Source organism: Triplophysa rosa, linkage group LG19, assembly GCF_024868665.1.
Source record: "Triplophysa rosa linkage group LG19, Trosa_1v2, whole genome shotgun sequence".
Taxonomy (NCBI): domain Eukaryota; kingdom Metazoa; phylum Chordata; class Actinopteri; order Cypriniformes; family Nemacheilidae; genus Triplophysa; species Triplophysa rosa.
Window position 1 is genome coordinate 15132893 of NC_079908.1, and position 25433 is coordinate 15158325.

Below are 25433 nucleotides of genomic sequence, written 5' to 3' on the forward strand. Positions count from 1 at the left end.
AGAAGCAACTGACAGTCTCTCCCAAACGTGGGAGCGAGGGGAGGGTCGGCCAAGGAAATATTTTTTTTGTGCCATGAAAAGTGAGATATTTGTCATTCAAATGTAGTGAAGTACAGTAAAAAGTAAACAGAAAAATTAATACTTAAGTACAAATACTCAAAAAGTGTACTTAAGTACAGTACTCAAGTAAATGTACTTCGTTGCCTCTGAACTAAATAAACCTCCAAATCAGGGTATTTAGCCTATTATGTACTTTGCAAAGTGCAAACGCCACAAATTGGGTTTTACTATATAATCTTTAATTTTGTCATTTAAAACACATCTCCCCTTTAAACTTTAAAACTGCTCAGCTTGAAGAGATGCATGCAGAACACGTCGGACTTTAAAGAGTACATTCCTCAATATTTTTAAGGGCTTATTTTGGTTTATGGAGTGTCCGACAACAAGTTTATGTACATACATGATGTAAAAATACTATTATTTCGTAATAATAAGCAGTTTTTATTACCTTACTTCTTGACTGACTCTCAAATGATTCGTTCCGCGATTCATCTGTGTAATCTCCGCCTTTCCGCCAGCGTAGTCTGATCTGATTGGTCAGATAGTGTAGTCTGCTGTGATTGGTCAGATGGTCTAGTCTGCTGTGATTGGTCAGATGGTCTAGTCTGCTGTGATTGGTCAAATGGTCTAGTCTGCTGTGATTGGTCAAACGCGTTCAGCATGTGTCGCAAATGGACAGCCTTTCATTACTGCTGTATTACGGTTTGCAGGTGGTTGGATATTAACAGTGTATAGTGAGAGATGGCGTCGATTTTACCTTACCAGTTCGAGCCCGAGTCTGACGAATCATTCTTTAATCCTTATACAGATGCCAGTAAGAAAAAGGACTGTTTTAGACACTTCTCTTGTAACAGTTAGTTATCACGGCATACAGTGTACGGTGTTCGTATCTTCAGATGTTATTATAACTATAGTACACCACGCAGTTCTTGAAATAAAGACTTTGCGAGTTAATATGGTTGAACACTTACATTAGCGCAACGAGTTTATAGCTAACGTTAGGTAAACAAACAGTTACAACCCCAAAGCAAAGTAAAACGTTCGGTTTATACTCCTTTGGTGTCGTTTGAAAAATAAATAGTAACCATTTTTTCCTCAGAAGTTCTTCCTTTGGTAGTGAAAATAAGACTGACTTAGTTTCACCACATAGAACACAGCTTCTCTTAGACATGATGCACACGTCACGAACGAGCTAGTACAGTGTTTGGGGAGGAGAGAGTTAAGTTTTCGCAGTCAGTAGGCGGGGATTTTTCTAGTGACGTAGGTACATTGTGGTTAAAGATTCGGACAGGTCATGGCTTGTTCGCGTGATTCAGAGTCGATTACCTTTTTTTATAAGCTAATAACTTTGTTATTCGTTCACCTTCGGATTTACAACTTGGCAGATTGCTTACATTCAAACACGGCAAAATTAAACACTTCATGAAATGTATTTTTTATGATCTCGAGGAATGTACTCTTTAAAACTGTGCATCTCGTGCAGCACGGAGAGACAAGTGTGACTTTAAAACTGCGCATCTCGCGCTGCACGAAGAGACGCATCTAAAACGGTCATTTTAAAAGGGAAGAAGAAGCGCTTGATTTATAACTGCGCAGCTCGCAAGTGACGTCACAGACCAACTAATCGATAATGAAATTCGTTGACAACGAATTTCATTATCGATTATTATCGATTAGTTGTTGCAGCCCCAGAAATACCTGCCAGCGTTTTTTGTCTTCAGATACATTTTACTTAACACATATTAATACCTCATATATGATTTCAAGTAATATTTACAAAAAACAAACAAGTAAAGACTACTGAGGAAAAGATAACTAGGACACTTGTTAAGAAATATTAAGTATATTTAGAAGCATTACTTAAATAAAATTTACCAATAAAGGATGAGTAAAATTTACTTGACCCTGTACTTGGGAATTTCTAATAAAAACTACTTATACATTGGTTTAGCCTTTACTTCGACAGTTCTGATCGATTTACTAACATTTCCTGAGTGAAAAACGTTTCCTAGCTTTTTTCAAGTAAACTTCACTCCAATTTTTTTCAGTGTACGTAATGGCATAATTATCATATTAAAGATGACCTATTCAATTTTTACACCAAAATAGGTTTTTCCTGTTATTGCTATATTTGAAGAGTTTGGTTCCAAAATGAGATAACTTCGTTTTTAAAAAAATCTAAAATCATGTTTTTTTATCATGTTTTTATTGAGTTTTATTTTGTTAGTTAGCTTTATTTTTTGAGTTATTATGGCTTAAATCAAAACAAACCAACTGCAGTTTGATTGATATTAATTGGAATGCACATTTTTAAAAACGGAGTTATCTCATTTTGGAACCAAACTCTTCATCTGTCCATCATAGCAGTGGGAACATGTCCTGATAAATGAGAATGTTACTTTCATATAATTTCCCCCTTTGTTCAGTAAAGGAAAAATCCAGTCACGTATATGGCTCGAACCAACGATCTACAAAACTGAAGCTAACCGTTCCAACCACAATGCCATTGGGTATCCCGTCTGTAAGGGTCATTCTTCATTTGGATTGGCACACAAGGGGCATAATTTATAAAAAGCATTTCTTCTTTTCTTATGAATTTTATTAAACATATTTAAAATGAGTTTTAAACATAAACTTTTCACCACAGAAAAATTAGCACAATTCTAGACCTTTCTAATAATAAAGGGTAAATAAACCATCACAATGATTTTAAGATGGTGCCATTTTAAAATAAAATATAACATTTTCATTTACATGAAAATTGATCATATTTGCAAGTTTTCAGCATAACACCACACATTCTAATAAAGTTTAACACACTTTTAGCAAAATAAAATAAACAAGATTCACATCCCTTCATACCATGCAACTCTCTGGGGTATCATGGAATGTTAATATATTAATATTTTAAAACAGTTGAAAATATGTAAAAAATGTTAACTGCTGAAAGTTTCTTCCCCAAGAGAATATGAACCACACCACATTGAGGTTCCTTTAACATACATTTAATAATATTACATTTAGTTTTATTTTAACGAGACATTTCTGTTTGTTTTGGTGATCGTGGTGGGTTTCGTTGCAGTAACAATAACTGTAGCAACTTTGTGACTGAAAACTGTGGTTGCCATAATACATTTGTGAAACAGGAAATAAATGCACAGTAGGAAAAACTGTGCGTAGTGTCCACGTGGTGCAGTAGGTGGCAGTGATTTGCCCTGTTCGGTTGTTACAGGGGAGTGGTTTAAATGCCTGGAGTGCCCTGGTCCTGTATAGGGTTTACTTCAGCGGAATCTGTCTGAATCAGATGGGTGTTGTCCTGTCCAGTCATAACAATACAGTACTATCAAAGTAACTCTGCTCTACTGAATCCAGTCATCCAAACTCTGTATCCACACTCCAGTCATTCTAAGGTAAGTTTGCACATATTTTACCGTCATCTGAAATTTAAGTTTTACCGCTAAATTAAACTGTTACATTTCAAGCAAGCGTCTCTGCGCGATCATTTAAGTGGTGCAATGTTCCCAATCCCACTAGAGCTGTGAGAGTTGTGTCCATTCACGCATCGGATATTTCAGTATGGGACAGTCAGAACTCAAGCACACACATTCAGCATTTGCAGCCCATGTAAAATATTATTAGCATTTATTTGCAAAAGCGCATGGTTTCAGTGTTTGGCTTTGAAGCTGTGCTCATCAAACAAAGCCATATATGGAGATTTATAAATCCCGAAGTCCAGGATGCATCTCAATTATGCGGTAAATCATGATTTTTTAAAGTGCGCAGTCTGGAGCGACCACATGCATTTTGAAAAGTAACCTATACTATTGATGATGTTTGGAGTGTATGGAGAGAGCTTTTGCTTGTCTCAACAGGATTTACTTATCTGTCATTAACTAATTAAAAACCCTGCTAAAACCAAGGCAGTATTTGTATTTAATGGTTGTAATGGGAATGGTAGTTTAATTGAAATAAAAAAAAATGTACTGGTGGTATGTCATATCTGTGAGGTGGGAACTGATAAAACACCATTAAATCCTACCGGAATTTGGCCCAAACCAAGTAGACAACAGAATTTTGTTGGTAGTGGTAAACAGCTGATGGTTTATAATGGCTTTTGTTATGGAAACCATTAACCATTTTTTTCTAACAGGGAAGTCACATGTGGCTACTTGGAAACAGTTGATTGCTTTATATGAAGTATTTGGCCACATTCTTTTTATACCGTTAAATCTTATAGCATCGTGTCATGTGTTAAAAAGTTCCACTTTTGATTACTCATCAGCCCCTGTGTGCATTTATCATCTGTTACCGTAGCAACACACCCTACTGTACCAAATATTGACTGTGGTAAAGATGCTGTAGTTGAAGAGGAAGTGCTGCACATGATTTTTCTCTTCAGGGAACCTAAAGGTGTCAGTGAAGGTGTTAAACAGACTGGAACAACCTTAATCAAGCTCACACTTTATGATTTGTATGAGTGTTTGAAGTTTGTCAATTCCTTTTACTGGCAGCATGCACTCAACTGGCGTGTTCGAGTCTGACACTTTGTTTGAAGCAAATCTGTTGTAACAGTCTCCCACCCTTAATAGCCCAGACTTTGACCTCTTGCATGTGTTACTCTGTATATTAAATAGCATTTCTCTGTCGCTGGGCTGTACAGACAGTGTACTCTGTGTTTAGTCTGTTTTCTCCTTAGGTAAACACAGCAGTCAGAGGTTGGTCTGTGATGAGAGCTCAGAATAAGCTAGCTTTATACGGCCCAAACTGAGATGTTATCTCAAGAGCTTCAGGTGTATTAAGGAGGGAAAAACTGAATCACGCTGAGAGATTCAAGGATTTCTCCATGGAAAACAGAGATTTGTCAGGGTTTTTTTCTAGTTGAGGGTTGCATTAGTACATTGGTTTGCATGGTAGGTATTAAATTCAGTACGCCACTAGAAGATGTGTGTTACTACATTCTTAGGCAGATGCAGAGCGGTCACATGTGCTTTTTAAGTAATTTCACCATAGTTTATTTTTATTGATAATTTAATAGAATTACGACCAAGATATGGACCCTATCCCAATATTCCAATGTATAGCTTTTCCGAATTAGCTCTAACACAAGAACAGTGAAGAAACAATGTCACAGTATTAAGGCCTGTTCAGATTGTATACAGGCACTTCCCAGAAACAATCCTCCCTCCTTTTTTGACCCATAAGCAAATGTCACATGACCTCGACTATTTATAGTCCCCTGTGGGCTAGCAGATTGGCGGCTACTGCATCAGATATATCAGACATGCTCAGTTCAGAAACTGTACACAGCCCCTTATTTATGAAGTATTTCATGCAATCCACAAACAAGGAACCAGGATCAGTAGACTGAGTTTAGTCATTAGCATGAAACATTGTCCATTTTAAATAACACTTCTGTCAGATAGATGCGATGGTGTTTGTTTAGAATATTTCAAGTAGAAACAACTGTCACTTATGCCCTTGAATACATCAACAAGTATTTGGAATGTGTGAAGTAATGTTATAGACCAAAGTCTGAGCATTGTGAAGAAGTGCAATTCAAACCAAAACATCTATTTCTGTTTTATCAAGCTCTTAGCATGCCTATATCTGTCTCAAAATAAACTCCTTATTGTGAAGCACATGCTGGAGTAGCAGCGGTTAGATCTAAAAAGAAAGTGTCAATGAATTCATGATAACAGCTGCAGGGCTTTGTCAATTTATTTTACCATATTAAGTTGTTCAGTCATCTTAAATATTCAGCAGTACTGTAATATTTTCTTGAAATGATCTTTCAAAAACATATTGAGGCTATATATTTATGCAAAGGCATTCAGGTTGGTAGACAAGGACACACTTGGTAGACACTGTAGACCCTGACATAGAGCTCCATATTTGGAAGTGCATTTGTTCCTCATCCTGTCATAAAAATGATGTGTTTTTTTTAGATTGCTTGGCGTTGGAACCAATGACTAAGTTTTTGTTTCTATGGTTTCTGTGGTTTGTAATGAAGCCCAAACCAGAACTTTTTTTGTGTTCTCCATGCAGTAACAGCAACACCCTACAGGAAACCGCATGTTACCTGTATAGAGTACGTTTGAATGCAAATAGATTGTGTAAACGATGATTAGCTAACATAGACCTACTCTATGTTGTGAATACAGTGAATACAGATCCTTTCCTAAAGATGGATTCCAGTTTTCCCCCTCTTAGGAATGGCTGTGGAAAAGCCTACAATTTCTGACCGATCTGAATGACTCATGTCTAAAACATCCCAAACTTTATGTCCCCACCCCACAAGTGGGCAGAAAGCACAGCTGACAAGGTTACCCTCTCAGAGGCCTCAGGGGACACTGTTTGCACTGCAGCCACTAATACATGCAGGAATTTGTACATGAAAGGCTGTGGAATTAATAATCTGGATACACTGTGTGCACGGTTGGCCCTGTCACTCTAACAGTGTTAGTCACAGCTCTTCCTTTTTCCTGCATCCAACACAATTGTCCATCAGCACAGAGGGAAACTCCCTGCCACTGGATTTTTATAGTGGCCTGTTCACTGGGATTAGTCTACAACGTTGTGGGGGTGGACAAACTCTACTCTATTGATCTGTTTTAAAACCAGCAGAATTTTAAAAGATCATCACGTTGTAGGCTCCCAATGCAGAGCTGTTATAAATGTATTGATTAGACAATCCCAAAATGCAATGCAATAAACTCAGGGAAAAAAATTTACAAGATGTGGAGGAATTGAATGAGGGGAGACAACTGAGATTATAAAATAATAACTGTAAACATAGCTCAACCAACAATTGAAATTATTTTATCACTCAGTCCACCCTAATGTCAATTTATGTGACTTTTAATCTACTGCAGAACACAAAACAAGATATTTTAAAGAATTGGTAACATTGGACCCCACTGACTTCATTTTATGGGCACAAAACTACTGAGACATTTCTCAAAATAACTTTCTATGTGTTTGACAGAAGAAAGAGTCATATACAGATGTTGAAGGAGGGTGAAAAAATGTTGACAGAATTTAATTTTTTGGGTGAACTATCCCATGTAATTTAAATGGGTCATTTGATTGATTTATGATTATGTATTTTATGCTTTGAGTATTACGTCATTATTTTATCAAAATGCTTAAAGTGTACTCCCAATCAGGTATACCGCTAGGGTTTATACTTCAGCCTCCAGGGATTTGTACTTTATGCCCCAAATTCCACAATCATACAGGAATGTAGGGGGTTCTAGTGGCCCCCCTGGGTGACCACAGCCCTTAAAATCACTCTAATCCTCCCCATCACGGCACCCCTGTAGCGCACAGAATTGATGACTACACATTTGTCTCTTTTCTAAATTGGTCTAAACACATGTCTCTCTTTTTGCAGACAGCATGGTGTACCACCCCGAGTTTGAGCGAGCAGGCAAAGAGCCTGGGCTCCAGGTGTGGAGAATCGAGAAGTTTGATTTGGTTGCTGTTCCTCAGAACCTTTATGGCGGGTTCTACACAGGAGATGCCTACTTGATCCTCAATACTATCAAACAACGTTCAGGCAACTTACAATATGATCTCCACTTCTGGTTGGGTAAGAGCACAGTGCTGTTTTAAAGAGAATTTGCATTTGTTTCAGCACTCCAACAAAATATTTTCGAGAGGTCCAGCAATAATGCGGGTTTTAAGCATTAACTCTTTTTTTTAATAAACAGGTGATTACTGCACACAGGATGAGAGTGGGGCAGCTGCCATTTTCACAGTGCAGATGGATGACTATCTGGGTGGAAAACCCATCCAGTACCGTGAAGTGCAAGGCCACGAATCTAAAGCTTTCCTGGGCTACTTTAAGAAAGGAATACAGTACATGGTGAGTGACCTAAGTATTTCAAGCTACACAGCACAACATGCAGTAAAATGCTTGGTATGACTCTCTGCCCACAGTTTGCAAGAATTATATAATTTAAAAGATTTAAAAAATAAATAAAATAAAGGAAAATCTATTAAAAGATTAAGAATTAAATAATCTGGAAAGTAATGTCTTTGTACATGAATAATTATATAGTGCAACATGATGGATATGATGGATTGTAGCATCAAAAATATGACACCGTTACATTTCGAAAATTCAAGTGCAGTTATGCGGTGGATGTGATATTAATAATTGAGTGTATATTGCTTTAAGAGCATAACAACAAATGTGAAAGTGGCTGTTTAATTCATAATAGAGAAATATTGTGCATTTGATGGAGACATTTTCACATTTGCAAAATGTACTTTCAGTGTTTGCAAGGCATGCACTTTAAAGACAGCCCTTTTTTCTTCAGAAAGGTGGAGTTGCTTCTGGGTTCAAGCATGTGGTCACCAATGAAGTTATAATGCAGCGTGTGCTGCAGGTCAAAGGTCGACGTGTCATCAGGGCAACAGAGGTACCAGTCACCTGGGACAGCTTCAACCAGGGAGACTGCTTTATTCTGGACTTGGGCAATGTAAGTATCATATGAAAAATAATAATAACAATTGGAAAAAATGATTTAATCGTAACCATGTTTACGTTGTGTGTCTTACAGGAGATCTATCAGTGGTGCGGTTCAAAGAGCAACCGCTTTGAGAAGCTAAAAGCTACTCAGCTCGCGAAAGGTATTCGTGACAACGAACGCAGTGGTCGTGCCCGGGTGTACGTTTGCGATGAAGGAATGGAACGAGAGAAGATGTTGGAGGTAAGCAATCTATGCATGTACGGTTTGAAATGCTCAGAATCGGACACAATCCATAATTCATTTATGTCTTGAAAGGTTCTTGGAGAAAAGCCAGATCTGCCTGAAGGAGCATCTGATGACATCCAGGCTGACGCCTCCAATAGGAAGATGGCCAAACTCTATAAGGTACCACAATGTCAATACAACCTTACGAGTCATCGAACTGTTTGCTTCCCAGTTTAAATACCCGTTTTTCGTCCATTAGGTGTCGGACGCCGGTGGAAACATGGCAATTGCACTGGTGGCCGCTGAGAACCCCTTCTCCCAGAGCGCGCTGGAATCAAGCGACTGTTTCATCCTGGACCACGGCTCGGATGGCAGGATCTTTGTTTGGAAAGGTAGGCCAATGCAAATGTTCAATCACAACGACTGCGTCTTCCGAAAAGGGAACTTTTACATCATCCTGGTGTCCCCCTCACAGGCAAAGATGCCAATATGGAGGAACGAAAGGCTGCCATGAAGGCAGCTGATGAGTTCATTAAGAAAATGGGTTACCCCAAGCATACACAGGTGCAGATTCTTCCAGAGATGGGCGAGACTCCTCTGTTCAAGCAGTTCTTTAAAAAATGGCGCGATGTGGACCAGACGGAGGGCTTGGGTGTGGCTTACGTCTCCAACAGCATCGCTAAGATTGAGAAGGTGCCGTTTGACGCCTCCACCCTGCATGATTCTCCGGCCATGGCTGCTCAGCATGGCATGATCGATGATGGCAATGGAGAGAAACAGGTCAGTCAGTGTTGCTGTCATCTTTAGATTTGTGTCTGTAAACTCAAAAGATTGCAGGAAACTAGGTTAATCTTTTTTTATTTTTGTGCCAACTGCTACTCTACAGATCTGGCGTATCGAAGGGTCAGACAAGGTTCCAGTAGACCCCTCTACTTATGGCCAGTTCTATGGTGGAGACAGTTACATTATCCTGTACAGTTATCGCCACGGAGGCAGACAAGGCCACATTATCTACATCTGGTATGATTTATCGCTCCCATACGCCCCCTGCTGTCAGACTTTAACTGTAACAGTTTATCTGACACGCAGTAGAACACATGCTATGTTTTGTCATTAGAGAAATTCAATTAGATCATCCTGCTCTTTAAGAATTGATGTATGATGTGTGTCGCAGGCAGGGTAAGGATTCATCACAAGATGAGATCGGGGCGTCTGCCATCTTAGGGGCCCAGCTGGATGATGAGCTTGGAGGTGGACCCGTGCAGGTAGCATTATAGAATTGATTTTGCGGTTACATTCACATCTATATGTGTTACTTTAAGATGAAGTTTTATTTATTGTGTAGGACAATCATAGCATTTTTGCTCCATCATGCTTACTTTCGCCATGTCATGTGGTTCCCTGCTGTAACCTCATCACAGCTGTGCTGTTACTGCGAATTTTCTGAGCCTGTACTGACATCATTCCTTGATTTTTCCATCTGCTAAATCAACTTCCTCCTCTGTCTTTCCTTCCTGTCCTTTATTTAAATCTGACATCCTCCTTTAGATGGCTGGCATTTCCCTCACCACTCAGGTATCCAAACTCCCGGATAGAATGTCCGTGTACAGTAACACTGCTGCAGCACCTCATTCCTACATTTATAATCCAAAAGATCATCATCACTCTAGAATAAAGCTACCTGATTTAGGGGAAGCTGTGTGTAAAAATTTTTTATATGTTACTTTTAGGTAAACAGCAAATAAAAATGTCAAAATATTTCATCAATCATTTTTCTACCCCTTATGTTGTTCCAAATTCATACAGTATTGTCTTATTTAAACACAAAAGGCAAAGCAGGAACTGATGACCTCAGTCACCATTCACTATCATTGCTTCCTTTAATTTAAATGGAGACGGGGGCTGTCAATCCACAATTGTGTTTCACAGAATAATAGGTAATAATAGGAGTTTAGAACAACATAATGGGTAAATAAATGAAGACAGAAATTTCATTTTTGGATGAGCTGTCCCTTATCTTTTAAGAATGTAGGAAAGAAGCACTTTTGACTACCATTGTAATTGTTTCTACTGTGGTAGTCAATGGTGGCCAAGAACTGTTTTGGAAGCATTCTTCCAAATATCTTTCTGTGTTCATTAGAACAAAGACATTTATACAGATTTGGAACAACTTGAGTGTGAGCAAATTTTTACAGAACATTTTGACAGAATTTTTATTTGAGTGAACTGTACCTTTAAGGCCTCAGTTATATCACTTGTCATTGGTGTTTAATTAGATTGATTAATATGCTCAAAGACTATCAGGATTTTTTGCAAGACTCTGTACACGGAAATATTCTATCCCTGCACACGCCTCCACTTGTGTAGGCCTACTTGTGTCTGTGTGTATACATTGATATTTTGTCATCTGTGCACAAGTAACTAACTGTTTTCCACATTGACAGATTACTCTTGGGAGTCTTGCATCTTTGAGAGTTTATTCATTCAGAGTGTCGTTTTAGTCTGTATTAATGCATGCTGTCTTGTATAAAACTGTAGAAATGAAAGAACTCATTTCTGCAAAGTTACGAAAGCACATCTAATGTAGAATGCTCTAGTAGATCGTGTGTGCAGTGCACTAAACAACATCCAGAGAATGTGCATCTCAATTCTGGTCCAGTATGTTTTTTTCTAAAAGCATGTCTTTTTCTAGCAAGTATCACATACTAAAGTGAGGTTTCAGGGAAAAAATGTTAAATAACATTCCAGTAAATACAACCTCACAATTCAGCAGAGAGCAACATGGAAAAAACCACTGTCATCATTCCAGACACAAAGGTGGATGGGAGGGTTGGCGTAAGCCCAACATTTTCACAGAGAGCTAAACACTGCCACCTTGTGGAATTACTTGCAAACCTTAAACTTACTGTTGTTTGTCATATAGACCAGTGGCTCAGCTTTTCTTCAGGTTACATTGGGCAAAGTACTGGACAGTACTGAATTTTTTTTTATACAGAAGTCTTTAAGTCAAACATTTAAATGTGCGATTATTACAAATGTTTGAGGGTGAGAGCATGACACACAACTTGTCTGCCTAATTTGGCAAGCATCTAGCAACTAGACAACCAAAATACTGTGACCTCATTCTACAGTGTGTGTATTTATCAGGCACGGGTGGTCCAGGGTAAGGAACCAGCTCACCTGATGAGTCTGTTCGGAGGAAAGCCCATGGTGGTGCACAAGGGTGGCACCTCCAGGGAAGGTGGTCAGACGGCACCAGCCGAGACACGCCTGTTCCAAGTGCGCTCTAACTCTGCAGGGTGCACGCGAGCTGTGGAGGTCAGTATCTTAACATTTTTCTCCAGGTGAAGTGCGAACTTTGCTAAATCGGCACTGTTGTCACTTGTTAGATCGATGCAGAGTCTTCCAACCTGAACTCCAATGATGCTTTCGTCCTGGTGACCCCAGACGGTTCTTTCTTGTGGGTGGGACGTGGAGCCAGCGATACAGAGAAACATGGGGCAAAGCAGCTGTGTGACATTCTTGGAGTTTCACCCTCAACGATGAATGAAGGAGGAGAAAATAGTAAAGACATTTTTAGACTCATTTTATGTGTGCCTTTTAAGAACAGCTTATGTAAACCATAAGTCACACTATTTCTAATTTTCTTAGAAACTTCTTCTCAATACAGTGTGACCATTACGGTTGCGGCTCGTATGAATACTTTTATGCACTTTACTTTTGCAGACGGCTTCTGGAATGCTCTGGGAGGAAAAGCAGACTACCGCACGTCATCCAGGCTGAAGGATAAGATGAATGCCCACCCGCCAAGACTGTTTGCCTGCTCTAACAAAACCGGCCGCTTCATTGTGAGAAAAAACACATGGATTTAGATTTGATGAATCTAAAACAATTTGCTGATTTATTTTTAAGATTGCATATGAGCTGTGTGTTTTGATAATAAACTGATATGGATGTGTGGCTGTCAGATTGAGGAGGTGCCTGGAGAGATGACCCAAGAAGACCTGGCTACAGATGATGTCATGATCCTTGATACCTGGGACCAGGTGAGTTGCCTCTTTTGCATGTTTCTTTTAATACAACTCTAACTGGATGCATCATCAATGATCAGCAATTTAATGAGTCTCGATGTGTTGTAGGTGTTTGTTTGGATCGGTAATGAGGCTCATGAGGAGGAGAAGACTGAAGCTATGACTTCAGGTGAGACCTTTTACAACCCTTATGTTAACACAATACAGAAACTGTTTAAGTAATGCAGCCAGTCAAGAAGAATTTGAGTTTAAGTGATTTTCTGTGCAGTAAGAATGCTATTGTGTCAGTGATAAGTGGCACAAATGCAATGTCATTAACAGTCTCATAAACATGAAAACCATACAAGGTTTAAACCATAACTAAAGAATTTGAATAAATGATATACTAACACCTTTATCATTTCTCTACAGCTGCCCGATACATTCAGACCGACCCAGCCAACCGTGACCCACGCACACCCATCGTGAAGATCAAGCAGGGCTTTGAGCCGCCCACTTTCACAGGCTGGTTCCTGGGCTGGGACCACGATTATTGGACCACCGACCCCCTGGAAAGAGCCATGGCTGAGCTTGAGCTGTAAACCTTCACTTCTGACCCTTCAGCTATACTGTCTTACTGCAAGCTGATCAAAACTGCCTTTAGATCTAACACCATCTAGAGCACGAACGATGGTCCTGGATCAGTATAAAAGGGCAATTTTTAATAAGGCACCTTACTGCCCCGCCCCCAACTTTATTCATTCTTTACCTGGTTGCTTTATAAGCGTTTGTCACCTGCACTCGGCAATGTTACTTTAATGTTAATTTAAACTGTACAAAGCTTTAGCCTTAATCTGGTTTGTACACCCGACTTAAAGTGCATCAGATGAAAACACACATGGTCATCCTTATAGACGGTTTCATCTTAACAACAAAAACAAACGTTACTGCGCATGCGCACTTTTGTGACCCCCCCCAACTTAACTTCCGGTACACATTCACAAACAATAGAGTGCCTGTAGATTATTTCTGATAACAAGCAAAAGAAATCGAGAAGAACCTTTACTTGGCTAAACGTGTCTCTCCAATATTTTGAATTTAGACTGCGATACCAAACTCAACCGCTACATGTCAATGTACCATACGGTTTGTTTAAATGCGACTGAATGCAGGACCCATTCAAAAAAATATGTATTTAATAAAATGAACGTACAACAAAATTAAACAAATCGTTTATTTAATACAGTTATTATACAGTAAAATTATAATACAAATTAATATGAAATTAAATTAAATGTAAATAGTTATATTATTAGACACTAGCCAAACATAAACCGAAAGTTAACTGGGGTCAGTCACACGCGCGTCTGAAGAAACGTTCTATAAAACTAAATCCTAGATCCGTGGGCGTGGCTTGTTGGTTTTGACTAAATCTTTGGTGTTTCAAGTCTTACGAAACCTTTACCCTAACCTTACTCTAACGATCTAAACTACCTAAGATTGTTAAAATTGACGAAAAAACACGTTTGGGTGATGACGTCAGACTCGAAACACCAAGGATTTAGTGAGAGCCAATGCGGTCAGGGGCTCTTTCTGCCATCACATAAGCTCCGCCTACAAAAACGCGTCACAACGTTTACTAACAGAAAAGGCGTCTTTAAAAATGTGTCAAGGTTTTTGTTTTCAACTTTTGTATGCAGCGGGTTTTACTAGCAACAGTACCTATAGTGTCTTAGTTCAATTAGAATTTTTATATTTTAGATGAAGGAATTTGTTGTTTACAGTGGCACCAAAATACAGTATGCTATAGAATTGTAGTATATTTTATATTATAAGTGAGACAAAAATATAGCAGGCAGTATGAAGCGTGTACTGTACAGTATTCAGTAAGCATACTAGTATTCCATTCTAAACCCATGATCATGCCACTATAAACAATGACGCATTGTATCCAGCAGGGGGAGCTGCGAAAATGATCTAATCCATTGTGTCATTTCATTTCACTTGTTGATTTGTGATTTTAATGTATGACTAGGCTTAATCCATCATCAGTTTCAGAAAGGTAAAGTGGACAAATCTTAGCATTGGTCAACATATCCTATGCAGTGTTAAAACTGAAAGGGCTAAGCCCCTGCCTGATGTCTATTTATGGAGCTTAAATAATGAGATAATTGTTAACATATGGGGGTAGGTTCACTGGCTAGAGCAATGTAAGCCATTCTCCTCTATGCAGACCCCATACCATGCAATAGTTGCTGTTGAAATTTACTAGAGACTAAAACACGTCCTTCCAGATACTGCTGCTTTGGCTGTGCATATTGTAATGTACCGAAAAAGGTGGAAATGGTTTTACTAGTAGTACAATAAAGAACCACAACCCCAAATGAGTTTCCAGGGTGTTCTTTTATGATTTATTAAACAGTCCTAATAACAGCATTCTGAGAAAATAACTCCGGTAAAGAATTTATGCTTTTAAAAGTCTTGAAATAATATTATGTGCTTTAATCTACTAAAGGAAATGGGACATTTAAAAAATATGCTATGATATGCACACAAATACAGTGCCCAGAAAAACAATGTTATAATACAATATTGTAATGTGAGTGAACAGAAAAACAGATATCAGTTAAACATTGAATACAGAATATAGATTTGTAATGGACAGATACAAATATCTGAATAACCGGTACCACTATTTTTTTTACCTTTTTGCTCACAGGCAGCATTTAACCAGATTCACATCTTTAATAAACAGAATGTGTAATTCTATCCTCTGACATTGAAGCAGCAAATACACTAATTTTACAAGCACCTGTTCTGTCTTCATTGTTTAACCACTGCATTGTGATTATGAAGATTAGATTACATATTAAAGGGTGAGCCAAACAATGATCTGAAATGCTGAAATAAGATCTTAAGTCCTGATTAAATATGCATATGAATTCATAAAAAAATTATTTAAACGCTAAGCCCTGGTTTAAAAAAAGGAGTGTGTAAACCTGTAAATATTGTTTTAACAATTAAATATATGGCTTAAGGCTTTATATTGATAGACAGCATTAATAAAGGTTCTCGGCAAGAAAAACTGGTAGGCACAATAAAGCACTGCTGTCAGCTGATGTCTTGAAAACGGATACTATCTAAATATACCCTTGGATGTTTTCCTGACCTATTTGGCAAATAGATGGATTAGGTTATGCATGCGTGAAACACACATATACATTCATAAAACCAAGAGATGTTCTATAAATGATCAACCAAAAGGTTTGTATTGTTGTCATCTCCCATCAATGCATGACCAAAGTTCTTTGAACTTGTTTATGTGAGCCAGAAATAAAACCTACTTGTTCCTTTCATTCTTTATAGAAACATCTACAGATCATACATCAGAGTACAAACGGTTTCATCGGACACACATGAAGTTAACTTTTGTCCTGTGTTTGGTTATAATATAACAATTTATATTCATGTTAATTTATAAAAATAATTGATTGTATATTAATTGTATTAAATTGAATTAACACTACTCAGCAGTTATTGATTCTTGTCTACCGGAAGTTAAGTTTAAAAAACAAATGTTATGTGGTTGCTGCTGAAACTGTCTATATCTGAAGGAGAGTGTATGCATTTAGTGGGGTCCAATCCAAACATTTTGCATTTCTATATTTAATTTTTTTAATTACAGATTCTAGTGTAACAAAAAAAGTAAAGTTTCACATAAATGTCACAATTTTTTGCATTTAGTTATTTAGCTTTAATGAGAGCGCTTGAATTTATGCAACGTGATGATAGCTTTGCATGATTTAAGATGACCTTCTTGTGAAATTCAACTGAAATTTCAAGACTATTTTGCTATAAATGAATTTTGCTATGAAAACCTACGAACAGTAAAAACAAAAACAGCTCATTTTCAAACAGTCTCAGACTTTTGGACCCCCTGTATGTAGATTATATGCACATAAGTGCATGGCATCTAAGATTGGTCTGTTCACTTCTGCGTGGATTCATCTGTATGTGTTGCTGTATCCTCAGTGCTTCATAAAAGACTGCATAATGTCAATGGGCAGCGGGAAGATGATGGTGGAGTTCTTCTCTGCTGCGATTGTGTTGAGGGTCTGGAGGTAGCGGAGCTGCAAGGCTGAGGGGGACTCGGCGATCACCAGAGACGCCTCCTTCAGCGCCCTTGACGCGTTCATTTCACCCTCAGCTGCGATCACCTACACAAAACAGAAAAATGGGGCGATGAATAAAAGCAATGAGCAGAGTAAAAAAGTAGGTTTGGCTTGACATAATCGACCACGAATGGAACATTGGTATACCACCTAAAAAATTCCCTTGCACAAAAGGCCAGCTTTTTAAAGACCACACAGAGAGATCATTTATTCACTAACCAGGGCAGTGGTTAATGTAGGCAGGACTTTTCATACTGTCACTAAATTTAGCATTGAGCATTTATGCACTAAAATAAAATGCATATCCATTCCCACAGTCTTCTAGGAGTAACATACACATATACGTGTTACACAAAGGAGGTTAAACTATGTCACAACTGGAAATCCTACAATGTAAATCAACAGATAAATGAGTAGGAAATTTGTAAAGAAATGGGAAAGGAGTTGTCAACTTCCTGGTTCCTCTGTTTATTACTGTCCTTAAAGATTTTGCAGTGGTCTTGGCACAGAGTAGAGAATGTAAGAGTACAGCTCTAATGCAATGAAATTTGTATGTTGTTGCTTGATAACAATTCATATATAAATACATAGAATGCCTCTAAAATGTTGTTGTTTAACATTATCTCAAAGTATCTGAACATTAAGGCAAAAACACACTCATTGTCAAATTTTACACATATATTGACATTTATTTAAGAGGACAGGTATTTTACCCCTTAAGCATACTTAGTTTTGCACTAAATTGTATTCTCTATTCTTTGACCCTTAAAGGTCCAGTTAGTGAATTTTAGCGGCATCTAGCGGTGAGGTTGCGAACTGCAACCAACGGCTCACTCCACACCTCCCTTTCGAAGCACTACGGTGGCTGACACAGGACTTAGATGTTGTCACGTTTTTCACCTCTTTGCCGAAGGAGATAGCGTATTTACGAAACACTCTCTGTAGAGCAGTTTGTCCGTTTAGGGCTATAGAAACAAGGGGACCCGCTGTGTATGTAGATAGAAATCGCTCATTCTAAGGTAATAAAAACATAACGCTTCACTATGTAAGGTCTTTAAACACCTCTGAAGACATAGTTATGTATACTATATTGCATTTCTGTCGATAGATCCTCCAAAATATTACACACTGTCCTTTAACAGTACAGTACCTTTAGGACTTCTTTATATGTGAATGACCATTATTACGATTAGCTAAACTCTTCACATGTCAAGTAAGTAGCAATACCACCAAGGTACCTTAGCTCTGGCTTCTCTGGTCGCTTCAGCTTCGGCTGCCATGGCTCTCTGGAGTTGCAAGGGCAGTTTGACATCCTTGATCTCCACACGTTCCACTTTAATACCCCAGTCATCTGTAGCATCATCCAGAGAGGACTGAAAAAACATAAATCCAAGGTTCAGCTCAACGTTTCCTGTCACAAATACTTATCTTCTCATGTTCCTCAGGACAGGCGTGCCGAGCCTGCCTGGCCTGCCATGATAAATCTTCTTGAAAAGCTTTTTTAAAGGATGTCAGATGTAATAAGCAAACAGCAGGCTGAGCCTCTGAGAAAATGTGCTAACAGTGCACTCAGGATGGATATTTTAACACCTCAGATACGCAATGGTGTAAACACTGCCTGAAGCAACAGAATGTCTGAATGAATCCGACCAGAGATGAGATCTAACTTTTATTACTAGAGAATGGCATTCAAGAATTTTGCCAAAAAGTAGGCTAGGCCTATAAAGGTTTGCTTTTGTTTGGATTATAGTACGAAGTCAGGTAGCAGGAATGTCAAAAATGGAACATTTTAATTAAATCAGTTTTTAAAAAGGTAATTTTGTATTGTAGTGTGTGTTTTACCTGCATATTGTGGGCAATTTCCTCTCTGTCTGACAGGATCTCTGACAGGTTTTTTGTGCCCAGCACATTCCTCAGCGTGGTCTGTGCCAACAGGCGAGTGGCTGCATCAGCATTGGTGATGTTAGCGACCGCCAGCGTGGCGTTGTTCACACGGTAATAGACCACACCATCTACACTCACTGTCACTGAGTCTTTTGTCAGCACCTGTGAGAAGAAATATCAGCAGAGTGACGAACAAGGAAAACAAATGAATAAACCCAAAGTCTAAACAAATAGACTTGATAAAATTATAAAATGACATGATTTTTAAAGCCTGTGTGTCTGTGTGCATATGTGTGATCTCACTTCCTGAGGGGGGATATCAAAAGTAATGGTGCGCATGTCCACATTAATAAAGCTGTCCGTACAGGGCAGGATGAAGAAAAGGCCTATGGCAGGAAAACACACAAATACAAAAGGAGATTTAAGATACACAACAAGATAACAGCTACATACACTGCGACACATATAATAGGCTATATCACCAACATAGTCTCAATGAGCTGATTTAACTGCATGTCTGGCAACCAATCAAATTCCATTCTGACTGCCAGCGGGACTCAAATATAATGAATGATCACATTGACATCTGCTTTGATGTCCTTCAGTTCTGTACAGTGACAGTTTATAGGATTATATATTTTTGTGCTTAATGATAAAAAATAACCCATATCAATTCATGTTTTGTGTGAACAAACTAGTTAAAAAAAAATAGACTTGCGAACCACATTCTTACAAATACTGCTACAACAATAAAATGTGAAGCCAGAACTTCAACCACACACACGTCATTGTCACCGATTTATATGCCAAAAAATCAAACCAGAAGGAACTTATTTCAAACACAGATGCATGTACGGTTTAAAATCATGAAAACATAAATGTTCCAAATTAAGTATTTGGACACTTTCTCCCAAACGCAGTGGAACATTCCAAAGTCCTGAATGATTAGTAAAGGATTAAAAGACTGAAGAAGCAAATAGGGACAACAAGAGGTTTGGAAATATGTGACCAGGAAGACAAGCAGGTCTCTGTGTGTGCTGGCCTTTCGTTGGTAGACAGTAACCAAAACAAATCTGGGCATTATCCACAAAGAAGACCAGATTTATAAGGTGCCTGTTAATACAGTGCATGTAAAGTGCATTGCTTTAAAAAAATGTATTCCTGTTTTTAAAAAGTGGAACAATAAGAAGAAGCCAGGGGCGAGGTAAGCATTGTGAGCGCCTTTACAGTAGTACCTATATGATATATACCATCACTCCCACGCAAACAGGCATTTTGCATAAAGCCGCCTTGACTTTGCTCAAAGGTTTGTATCGCGTACTGTGGAAAAAAATCCACTTACATTCTCTTTCTAAATATGGTTGTGGGGAAGGGGCACAGATAGTTTTACAGACCCCCATACCCTCAGCGAAGTTGCAAAAAACCAAGAACAAAGCTTTCTTTGCTGGCCTAACCTATGGAACAAATGATATACTGCTTTCCAGAACTAGATTTAGCGCCTTAACACTCTGAATATGTTTGATATAGAAAGTTCACAGCTGTGTTGATTTTCAGGGAATGACAGGATTAGCTAATAATAGACATCCTAAAGGGAAAGCCATGTGGATTCATATTCCAAAACACGGCATAAACAAATATATACCAGGGACACCAATACAGACATAACCATCCAGTAATGTGACAACCTCGAAACAGTGAAAGAAAAATGTATGGTATGTAAAAATATACAACCAAACATTGCTTCCACAAGAACGTTTGATTCTAGCAGACATCCTAAAAGTATTAATATTGATTCTACACTCTCAACTAAATTCAATAAAACTGCACAAAACAGATCACTTCTGTTCTCTTTCCACACAAGTCGTTTTATTTTTTCACCTTTAGACAAGCAGACATTGTGGTGAATAGCCACAGCACAAATGCAAACAAGCACACTGCAAAAGAGTGTCACATTTAACCACACACACTCATCTACAACAAAAACAACAAAAACTGACTGCAGAAATCATTTGTTTGTCACACCTGATGCTTGAATCACAAACACTGATTCAATTACAATGATCAAATGCTTTAACAATGTAACTATGTTTATTTTGTTTTTACCTGGTCCTTTGGCACCTCCTCGTAATATGCGTCCCAGGCGAAAGATGATCGCCCGTTCATATTCCTTCACTATCTATGGAAACAAGTATTTTCATTTTACAATGAGATTCTTATAAAAGCACAAAACCGTGACAAATAAGCATCCCATTAACACTACATGAGACAAAGAAGCAACACTAAGTACCTTAATGCACATCCATATGGAGAGAGGCAGAGTCAGCAGTGTGAGCAGAATAGAAAACAGCACCAGGATCCATCCACACAGGCCAATGTCATCGTCTGTGTTCTCCAAGGCTATAAAGAAGTGCCATATGAATAAAATCACATGAGTTTACCTTGAAATAAAAAATGACCAAAAAATGTGCATTACCCTAACGCGGTGCATAAAACAGAAACTGACTGCAAGATGGAACGATCAAACGGAAATGCATGCATTATGGGAATTGGGTGTGCATTTATCAGGGTACCTCAGCAGCGCATTACCAATATTAAAAGCAGATAACATCTGAGAAAAAATGATCACTTCAAAGTTAATGTGTCCTCATTAAAGAAAATGAGACACAACAAATGGAAGCGTCCCGAAAGTAATAAACAAAATTAAACAAATATAACAGACATTGCTTTTAAATGTTACCTACCATTATCACCAATTGTGTAGGACCATTGATCTATAGAGAAATGTATCTGTAATAAGCTAAGGATGGACTGATAAGGAATATTGAAAGATGAGCTAAACAATGTGTATGTAAAGCATATGATGCGTTAGTCAGAGACCTAAAAGAGTTTAAAAGCTTAAGATCTTCACTAAAACAGTATAGAATTGAAACACTACGTTTTAGCAGATATAACACATTAAGCAAACCACATTCACTGAGAGAAACCTATAGGATTGTATGCCAGTGATTCAATTACAGAGCATTAACGTTACTGTAATCGCTGAATGATTAGATCAACCCTACATTGAACTGATCATGCAACCTTTGTTTTTACAAGCCTTGATCATCAACCACATGATCTAAATAAACTTCTGTTATGCCTTCAATAAACCTTAGATCTCATGCATATTTTACCAGTTTTAATGTATGCCTTATTTTTAAATTATTTTTAAAAAATATTTATATAAAAACAATTTAAACCGTGGAGGAGCCAGTGATGCCCAGTACCATGTTGCTGCTGCTCATAAAGACGCTGAGTAACTCTTAACGTTGTTTAGTGCAAAGACAAAAAAAACACTGAACAGAAATACAATGCTTATGCGTGCGCTGTTTTACTATACTGTACCAACAATGTTTATATACTTATAATTATTATGAGTTATGACAGAGTTATTTTGCCTGTTGTACAGCCTAAATAAACTAGCAACAAAACATCGGGTAAATTTCTGATAAAACGCTTGGTTACATAACTTACATAGTGTTACACAGGAATGTACTGTAATGCTGTTGTGGTATGAGCACCTGTTTTTGCTTAGTTTGGCACAGGGGGCATGAAGACACACCCTTGCTGCACTAGCAACAGTCACGTTAATCCTTTAAAAAAAGAACTAGCGGATAAGGAACACGCTGACATACTATCTTTTTACAGGTAACGTTAAGCTTGACCTAATCAACTATGTATGGTCCGTTTACTAAATGTAAACCAAATACGGCGTATATCCAACCAAAGCAACCGTGCTATCATTTTGAAAGTATTACCAATAATTTAGAAATAACCAACCTATTTGTCGTTCCTTTCTCTTCTGGTCCCTCATCGAAGATGTTTCTCGGCCATCTTCCATTGTAGGAGATATCTTGAGTAATTCACGGTTGATATTGCGCAGACGATCGTCAGAAGACTTGCAGCAGGAGACGCTAATAATACGTAACGGGACAGTTCAGATCATACGTGCAGTTTAGCTAACTCTAAGGGGGTGGTTATTGTTGTGGGGCTGGGCTTCAGGGTGGGGGCGGGTATCCTTTAATCTACAAGGAGCGGAGTCAACATACGCAAAAGCCGTGTTTGACTTGATGCAGCGCTGCGCAGACTGATCAGCGTACAACTTAAAGGTACCGCGAGTGCCGTTCTAAAGCATACTAAACGCTTTGCTCTCAAATAGCTCTCTCCAGTAGCTCCTCACTGCAGAATAGGGATGTGCACATCGATGCTGCAGTATCGATTCATCGATACTCAAAATCTGCTATTTAGGTATCGATATTTTCTGAAAAGTATCGATTATCTTGTTAATTACATTAATAGTTTCAGCATAACTAAATGTTGTTAGCTCTGCGCATGCCGATCAGTGAAAGTAGCTCTCGCGGCAGTTTGACGTCACACACGGATCGGTCTCCGGCTGCGCAGCGCGAGCGACGTGGTCACGTGATATTCAGGCACGTGCATGCATTGTACACTTCCGCATCAAACAGAGGAGATGTTGACATGTTGCTTTTCTTAAACTCCAATCTACAATTTAAAGTTTAGGAATTCTTAATCAGCAATTGAAGTGAAACACAAGTGAAAGTATGCACAGTTTATGTTGTTTGTAATTTTGTTAATTGTATTAAGATTTTTGTTAGTTAATCAATATATAATTTTTTTTAAATACTGTATGTAATAGTACAAAAAGAATGATAAAGCCTAAGAAAAATTGCCTGTTTAAAAATAAGAAGACAGTGAAAATATGCACATTTTTTGTTCATTTTATTAAGATTTATGTTATTTAATCAATATTTTTGTAAGAAGGTTGTTTAAACATTTTGTTTATTTGTTTAAATTGTTTTTTTAATAAATGTGTTATTAGTAGCCAGTACAAGTATGTAATTAGTTTTTTTAATTGTAATTAGATTTTTATTTTTAAAAAGCATCAGTATCGGTATTGGTAACATTTCAAGAAAAAGTATCGGTATCGTATCGAATAAAAAATGTGGTATCGCCCATCCCTACTGCAGAACGCGACATCCAGGGGGCAAGGTTTGATCCAGATCCAGTCTCCCCCCATTGCATTGTGATTTGTCAACAATGGATCCAGTCTCTTTTTAATACGTTTTGATTGGTCAAAAGATTCACGTCTTACTCGTGTTGTTGCTCTACCATTTCCGTATTGTCGTAACTAAAGTCATTCTTTTGACGGAAAACAAACTTGCTGAAGACAAACTTTATTTATTAACATCTTTTTAATAACGTATTTTATTAGATTTAGGTTTCGGGTAAGGGTATTTTTAATAACGTATTTTATTAGGTTTGGGTTAGGGTTAACAACTGCTCACTGCTCTGGGTTTGTGTTCATGGTGTGTGTGTCGCTCACTGATGTGTGTGCGCACTTAGATGTGTTAAATGCAGAGCACAAATTCCGAGTTTGGAACATCATACTTGGCCTCACATCACTTCACTTTTAAAATATTTAACTGTGGTCATTACTTACAGGCGTACACTTACATTTACATTTAGTCATTTAGCAGACGCTTTTATCCAAAGCGACTTACAAATGAGGTAAACTTTAAGGGGAACTCCACCCCAAAATGAAAATTCTGCCATTAACTACGCACCCTCGAGTAGTTTAACATCCCTAGGACCTCCGTTTTTCCCTAGAACGCGAATTAAGGTAGTTTTGGAAGCTTTCTGACTCCTCCATAGATTGCAACGCAACTAAACACACCAGCCACATGACAGGAAGTTTTTGAATATAGTCATTAGTTTTGTTTGTTTGTGCACAAAAAGTATCCTCGTCACATTACATTAATTAATACTGAACCACCGGAGTCGCGTGGACTATTTTACGATGTCTTTACGCACTTTCAGCGCTTTGAAGTTTGGTTGTGTTGCAATCTATGGAGGAGTCAGAAAGCTTCCAAAACGACCTTAATTTGCGTTCTAGGGAAAAACGGAGGTCCTAGGGATGTTAAACCCTCCGCCGTTCAGCTCTTTTCGCGTGAGCCCAATCGGAGTAGCCACTAGAAAATTTTCCGGAAAAAAGCGCCTCATTTTCGACCTTTCATCCCCGCATTCTTCTCCCTTCCCCAGCATCAATAGTCTCATTCCGCTCGAAGAGTTCTCTCTAAACTACCACGACATTGACCAAGCCATAACTCTAATTAAAAACGCCGGCCGTGGCGCCTGGCTGGCTAAAGTCGATATCACTTCTGCCTTTAAAGTCATGCCCATCCACCCCGATTTTTGACATTTATTTTGCATACGCTGGCACAATAATTTCTATTTTTCGGTTTGATTGACTTTCCAAGCTTCTCTGCCCAAAGAGAAAATCGATAGGACAATTTCGGCCGCTTCTACACTGCTCGATAACTCGTCCTGTTCCAAACGCGAGTTGCTTTCAGTACTTGACTACATTAACTTCGCGATGTGCATCATTCCCCAAGGCCGCCCTTTCATCTCGCATCTCCTCTCTCTCGCATCTTCCATTCACGCGCTCGAGGTCGAACTGAAGAGGATCCAGCAAGGGTCCAGTTATGTCCTTCAGGTAGGCCAGGACCAGTCTCTCAAACAACTTCATAACCACAGACGTGAGAGCG

General features: G+C 38.4%; 2 protein-coding genes across 3 annotated transcripts; one reads left to right on the forward strand and one right to left on the reverse strand.

Annotated features, from left to right (window-relative positions):
* The first annotated feature begins 3318 nt into the window (after positions 1–3318).
* Positions 3319–15015, forward strand: gsna (gelsolin a). Its single transcript, XM_057360078.1, has 16 exons — positions 3319–3470; positions 7454–7651; positions 7773–7927; positions 8385–8546; positions 8628–8777; positions 8853–8942; positions 9022–9154; positions 9238–9542; positions 9649–9782; positions 9937–10027; positions 11910–12080; positions 12152–12326; positions 12489–12610; positions 12731–12808; positions 12902–12962; positions 13205–15015. The coding sequence occupies exons 2-16, from the start codon at positions 7459–7461 to the stop codon at positions 13372–13374; spliced, it is 2190 nt and encodes a 729-aa protein (XP_057216061.1). The 5' UTR covers positions 3319–3470; positions 7454–7458; the 3' UTR covers positions 13375–15015.
* Positions 15016–15187: 172 nt separating this feature from the next.
* Positions 15188–23009, reverse strand: stom (stomatin). Of its 2 annotated transcripts, XM_057360079.1 has the most exons (8): positions 22648–23009; positions 21570–21599; positions 21116–21225; positions 20932–21004; positions 19132–19214; positions 18787–18990; positions 18183–18317; positions 15188–16989 (listed from the first exon to the last, which is right to left on the reverse strand). In XM_057360079.1, exons 1-8 carry the CDS (start codon positions 22706–22708, stop codon positions 16801–16803), a joined length of 885 nt encoding a protein of 294 aa, XP_057216062.1. In that variant the 5' UTR covers positions 22709–23009; the 3' UTR covers positions 15188–16800. The 2 variants fall into 2 exon arrangements, with proteins under 2 accessions (XP_057216062.1, XP_057216063.1); XM_057360080.1 differs by lacking the exon at positions 21570–21599 and having other exon boundaries at positions 15196–16989; positions 22648–22994.
* Between the last annotated feature and the right edge of the window lie 2424 nt (positions 23010–25433).

Excerpts from the sequence above, each read along its gene's own strand:
- stom (XM_057360079.1), bottom strand. The coding sequence starts at position 22,708 with ATGGAAGATGGCCGAGAAACATCTTCGATGAGGGACCAGAAGAGAAAG. Across the intron at positions 21,226-21,569 it reads CTACACAATTGGTGATAATG|CCTTGGAGAACACAGACGAT; the intron begins GTAGGTAACATT and ends ACTTCTTTATAG. Across the intron at positions 18,318-18,786 it reads AAATTGCCCACAATATGCAG|TCCTCTCTGGATGATGCTAC; the intron begins GTAAAACACACA and ends ATGTTTTTTCAG.
- gsna (XM_057360078.1), top strand. The coding sequence starts at position 7,459 with ATGGTGTACCACCCCGAGTTTGAGCGAGCAGGCAAAGAGCCTGGGCTC. Across the intron at positions 8,547-8,627 it reads TTATTCTGGACTTGGGCAAT|GAGATCTATCAGTGGTGCGG; the intron begins GTAAGTATCATA and ends TGTGTCTTACAG. Across the intron at positions 12,963-13,204 it reads GACTGAAGCTATGACTTCAG|CTGCCCGATACATTCAGACC; the intron begins GTGAGACCTTTT and ends ATTTCTCTACAG.